Source organism: Sphaerodactylus townsendi, linkage group LG14 (genome assembly GCF_021028975.2).
Source record: "Sphaerodactylus townsendi isolate TG3544 linkage group LG14, MPM_Stown_v2.3, whole genome shotgun sequence".
Classification (NCBI taxonomy): domain Eukaryota; kingdom Metazoa; phylum Chordata; class Lepidosauria; order Squamata; family Sphaerodactylidae; genus Sphaerodactylus; species Sphaerodactylus townsendi.
In genome coordinates, this window is record NC_059438.1 from 6,818,734 (window position 1) to 6,824,764 (window position 6,031).

General features: G+C 46.0%; 1 protein-coding gene across 1 annotated transcript in view; it reads left to right on the forward strand.

The window, feature by feature from the left end:
* NECAB2 (N-terminal EF-hand calcium binding protein 2) overlaps positions 1-5,758 on the forward strand; it is a 164,774-nt gene extending 159,016 nt beyond the window's left edge. The window contains exons 11-13 of the mRNA XM_048516258.1: positions 845-922; positions 2,554-2,645; positions 4,079-5,758. Coding sequence (XP_048372215.1) covers positions 845-922; positions 2,554-2,645; positions 4,079-4,107 — 199 coding nt within the window. The 3' untranslated portion in view covers positions 4,108-5,758. The remainder of the gene's footprint in view (positions 1-844; positions 923-2,553; positions 2,646-4,078) is intronic.
* Positions 5,759-6,031: the final 273 nt, after the last annotated feature.

Here is a 6,031-nt window from a genome sequence, read left to right on the forward strand (position 1 = left end):
CAGAAAAGCATCAGCGCACTTACATTCCTCTGAAAATATTTGATTCTTTTGCGTGGTTCACAAAGCCAGTCTTTGCTTAGAAACAAAAAGTGAATTTCTTGTCAAGCTCGCCCCACACACACACCATCTGCCCCTTCCTTCTTTTCCTCCCAGGAGGACAGGGCAAAAGATGTCCTCTGCCTCTTATCCTGTGAGACCCAGTCCTTGTTGTTGGATACCTTGTAGGGGCAGTGCACACCCCACACCATCATAAAGACAGATTATTTGATTTCCGGGAGGGGGACAGGATCAGCCAATGTCCATAACACCCGGCAGAGGCATATTGGGGGGGAAATGGCGCTTGGAGACAAACCTTCTCTAGGCGCCCCTCCCACCTGGGGGTGGGGCTCGAGCAGGGCTTCCTGCTGCCTTGTCATCTTCGCAAAGACATCTGGGGGGGGGCGAATTTTGCACCCCCACGTGCCCAAATTAGTTGTGCCCGGGGACAGGGGTTACCCCTTGTCCCCAGGCAGATACGCCACTGACACCAGGTGCATTCAGATTCAAGTCATAAGGAGCTGTTCCTTACGCTGCAAAGTAAAATTGGGGGACAAGGACCATGTTAAGATTCCGGATCTGTATACAAAGGCCAGCAATCAGAGCTAGTTAACAAAGGGCTCCTTGCTGCTGTTAATGGCCCACTTAGCACTGATTGTGGCCATCAACTAATAGGGACTGTTATCATCAGAGAGAAAGCGCCTCCTTCAGCTCTGGTGTGGCAGACTGTGGTGCTTTTCAGTCCTCCTGCAATCGCCGCAACTTTTGATTGCTGTCTGTTCTGATCCCTTTCTGTTCTCTTTTGCAGTGTAACTGCAGTGAGGCTGCCAGATGGAGTAACTTTCATTGTCTACGAGTTCTGGGAGAGCGAGGATGATTGGAAACGGTAAGGCAACAAAATCAGGTGATGTCAATCTTTGGATGCTTAGATCCTGTGACTGGAACTGTAAGCAGGAAAAATAGATCTTTCTACAAACCCAAAAAAGAACCCCAGGTTTGCAAAAAAATGTGTAAGCTAAAAAAAAATTGGTTTAAAAAAACAAAAAATGACAAAAGGAGTGCCTGTAGCTTTAAGAGCCATCATGGTGCCATTTGTGTGCTTATTCTCCATGCTGCCAGATAGGACTATTCCTCCATCCCCGTAAAAGTCTTCTCTCCTAGTTACAATACTCTAACCACTCCAAAGGAAAAAATTAAAAGACAGTGTGCATCAGTGGGGCATTACAAGGGATACAAGGCCAGCAAAACTGCTGAATCCAGGCAGGAGCACTGGCTCAGAGGTAGAGCATCTCCTTGGCATGTAGAAGGTCCCATGTTCAATTCCATGCATTTCTAGGTCAATGGATCAGGTAGCAGGAGATCTGAAGGATCTCTGCCTGAGATTGGAGATTCACTGCCTGTCAGTGTAGACAATACTAATCTTGATAGGCCAGTCCCCTGAGTCACTAGAAGGAAGCATTTTTGGTTCATTGTCAGAGACAAAAAAATAATTTCAAATAAGCTGGTTTCAAAACCTCAGTTGTGAAGTGCACTTTTGTGCTGAAAAATTGCTAAAGACGGGGTAGTCAATTTGCATAAATCATTCATCATATTTGCATGATTTATTCCCTCTTTCTAAACTCTGGCATAATTTGTTCTGGGACTGGGAAGAGCAAGGAACTGAAACCTGAACCACTGGCAGTTTTCTGGCTAGTGAGATTTCAGCTGGCATTTCACAACCAGCAGGGCCAGACTCTTGCTCCTTTTTCAAAGAAGAAATATAGGGTTTTCAGAATGCTGAGTTGTCTGTATTGCATAACCTGCTTCAGGCATCCCGCAAAAGCATGACGCACATCCAACCCGCTGCCCTTACACACCAAGTGACTAGCTCCTGAAAACCTACTTTCCTGTCCCTACCAGAATGAATTCTTCCGAGGCAGCCGTGTAAAAGCAAAGACAATCCTAGTCTCAGTCATAAGAGAAGCCCTGCTGGATCAGTCCATCCAGTACAGCATCCCAGTCACACACAGTGGTTAACTGGAGGGCCAACAAGAAAGCATCAAGCTGAGGGTTTCCCTTGATTCTGTAAACCTCTGAATACCAGTGCCAAGAGAAGCATCTTCCACTTCTACAAATCCATTCAACATGATTCCTTATTGAATTCATAATACTGAAATTCATCTGTAAAAGCTACTCAGAACCTATAACACAGAGCAGGACAGACGTGTTAAAACCCCTGAACCTGAATGGAGTATGTTTCTACATCTGTTTCCTAAATCAGTTTCTTCTACAAGAAACTGGAGAAGTGTTGAATGCACTGATACTGTTGAGCCTGTCATGTATAGGTTAAATGATTTCCTGTGAAAAAGAATGTTTATCTTTAGACTTCTTTGTGAAATTTTGAGGCCATCTGGTTCATTGCCATTATCATTGGTCTACTTGCAAACTCAGCCCTAATGTCTGCCATCCACTACACCAGGTGCTCCCTGTGGCTGGCATCAAGTACACTGGCTGTTTCTTTTCTTCTCTTATCTCCAGGCACCTTCAGACTCCCTCTTGCAAAAGCTTTCAACACGTGAAGGTGGACACACTGACTCAGCCGGAAGCAGTCTCCAGTGTTTCTGTGCCAGGTACAGATCTGGGACTCTGGCAAACTCCATAAAGGGTGGATGACTAGCATGGTATTTGATACTTCATTGGAGAATGAGAGTGACATGGGACGTGATATTTAGGAAGAACGTCATTTGCTAGGCACTAAGGCTCCTCCGTCGTTTCATAACATCTGTAGAGCACTTCCTTTCCCCAGTCTTTTAATTTAGACCAGGGTTCCCCAACATGGTGCCTGTGGGTTCCATGATACCTGCCAGTCTTCTGTTGATGCCCACCAAGATTGATAAGCTAGGTGGGGCCATTAAAAGGCAGGGCATCTTATTGGCTACTTTCATTTGAATGAAAGGGTAGAAGATCAGAAGAACAAGTAAGCACATGGGCTCTTCTTAGTCCATGTGGTTTTACTCCCTCTTCAGACTTTTGTTTTTTTCCAGGGAATGCAAGGAAGGTGGTATTCCACTTGGTTCATCTCCTGAGGAAGCCATTTGAAGTGTTACTCTGCCTCCTTTAGAAGCCATTTTTGGTGTGGCATTCACCACCCCCTCTGAAAATTCCAAATTGGCCCACAGACTCAAAAAAGTTGAGGACCTCTGATTTAGACTTATTGACCACAGGAGAACCAAGATCTGAAGAGCATCCCAAAAAGAAAGTCGCTATTGGTAGCCAGGCCCAACAAGGACCTGTGGAGTAATTTGGGGTTGGGAAAATAGTAGCTGGGAGGTTCTGACCCTTCCCTCTTGCCCTCATGCTGTGGTCCAGATCCAAATGGGTGTCTTGTAACTACTGGCAACAGAAGATTAGAACTATTCGGCTTCATTTAGATCAGGGTGTCCAACTCTGGCCCTCCAGATGTTCCTGGACTACGATCCCCATCACCCCCTCTGAGCATTGTTGGACACCCCTAATTTAGATTATCTCCTAATTTTCACCGTCTATACCATTTCCAACAAAAAGAACTAAGTAGAACTGTAACTTCGTCCATCACGTGCTAGACCAGTGACTCTCAACCTTCCTAATGCCGCGACCCTTTAATACAGTTCCTCATGTTGTGGTGACCCCTAACCTTAACATTTATCCATTTGACAGATGGAGAACACTGATGCAGAGAGTCTTAGGCGACTCCTGTGAAAGAGTCATTTGACCCCCAAAGGGGTCCCGACCCACAGGTTGAGAACCGCTGTGCTAGACCATCTTTGTTTTAGAATGCTCCCCTTAGGTCCTAGTGCCTACCTAGTTCTGTCCCCAGGGCACCAGGACCCAAACAGAGCATTCTAGAACAAAGGCAGTCCAGCGTATGGTGGGTGAAGTTACAATTCTGCTTAGTTCGTTTTGTTGGAAAGGGTATAGATGTTTCATCTGTGCCTACATGTGGTGATGGGGTAGAATAAATAGTTTGCTGCTGGGTGCCCTTTTAAGACATCTCTGCTTCTTTTCTTTCCTCCCCTTCTGGCAGCTGCTTGGTGCACCCTCAACAGAGACTGACTGTGAGCAGGCGGAAGACGAAGGGTATGGCTTGTGTCGTCTCTTCCTCCTGCCCCGGCGTGCTTGGCGCTTGCCCCTCTTTTGCGGAGAACAAAAAAAAAAAGAATCCTGTCTTTTCTAATGACTTTGTTACAGGTGTCGTCTTTTTCAATACATTTCTACCTGGAAATGTTATTTGCTTGCTGTTTGAAGTGAAGGAAAAACAGATCTCTCACAGCTGAGCCTTCTGGCCTACTAGACACACAATTTCATCAGCCCAAATTGACAAGAGCAGCCAGTGTTCTGGCCGGGTCCATTCTTGACCACAAATGTGCAGGGCAAACACCAAAGCAATTCTCACAGTGGGCTATTAAATTGCTGTCTATTTGGGGATCGACGGATGGATGCCCCTGGATGGGCATCTGTATCCCAGGAGACTATTTTTTAGGAACAAAAATCCTATTTCAATATTCAAAACCCACTCTCCCTCACCAGGATCTCAGGTTAGACTGTAAACTCTTTGGGGCAGGGCACTTCTGGGCTATTGTTCTCAAGGGAACGCTGAGTAGAATAACCCAAGCAAAACAGTAATTTTCACGGGCTTACTTTTCTCTGAATAAGAGATTACTTCATATATAGGCTTGGATAAACAAGAGAGCCTGCTACTACCCAGACAGCTGAACAGGACATTGCATGAAAACTTCTCAGCAAGTCTGCTTGCACAGTGCACATTGGCCCTGTGCAGGATCCACCAGACTTAGCCAATGGATATTATTTTCACAGTTTCTCATACATACAGACACATCCCAAGCCCTTCCCAGTGCCACACTGGAACAGAAGATGCTTCAGAAGATCCCAAGAGGCATCACATTTGCACCTACAAAACAGCACCCCATCAGAAATGGCTTCCCCCATCACAGGAGGATGCTTGTTTTGGAACCTCCCAAAATGGTGTGCTAGGTCCCAGCAGGTGGTGGCAGCCATTTTGTGTTTGGTCTCTGGGGCAGCCATTTTGTGGTGGTACTTATTCACTTTCAGAATTCCAGAAGCACCGACAGGCTTAACAATTCCCTTGAGATTTCTAAAGCAGATATTTAAACATAATCCACGAACAAACCCTCTTTTGATTTTTCTAAAAAATCCAAAATAGGGTTGCCAGCCTCCAGGTAGGCATCAGACACACTAGAGTGGCGGTGTCAGTGTCACACAATATCAAACTGAAGAATTTTACAGTGCGAAAGGCTCACAGCCAAATCATGTTCTATAAACTGATTCAGTTTAGACAGCCCTTGGTTGGGAGCCTTTCACACTGTAAAATTCTTCAGTTTGATAACCTCCAGGTAGGGCCTGGGTATATCCTTGATTAACACCTTATTGCCAGATGAGTTCTGCTGAAGAGCATGAGGGTGGACTCTGTGATATTATACTCCACGGAAATCCAGTCCTTCTTCAAACTCTGCCCTCCACAGGCTCTACTCCCAAATCTCCAGAAATTTTTCAATTGGAGCTGGCAACCCTAAACCAAAGGCACCACATTGCCTAGATGGAGTCTCAGGCTAGTGCAGAGACCCTTGCTGCTGAAGAAGAATAAGGAAGGAAGGAAGGAAGGAAGGAAGGAAGGAAGGAAGGAAGGAAGGAAGGAAGGAAGGAAGGAAGGAAGGAAGGAAGGAAGGAAGGAAGGAAGGAAGGAAGGAAGGAAGGAAGGAAGGAAGGAAGGAAGGAAGGAAGGAAGAAGGAAGGAAGGAAGGAGTTTGGATTTATACTCCACCTTTCTCTCCTGTAAGGAGACTCAAGGTGGCCTACCAGTTCCTCTCCCTTCCTCTCCCCACAACAGACACCTTGTGAGGTAGGTGGGGCTGAGAGAGTTCCAAAAAACTGTGACTAGGCCAGGGTCACCCAGGAGGAGTGCGGAAGCACATCTGGTTCACCAGAAAAGCCTCTGCCA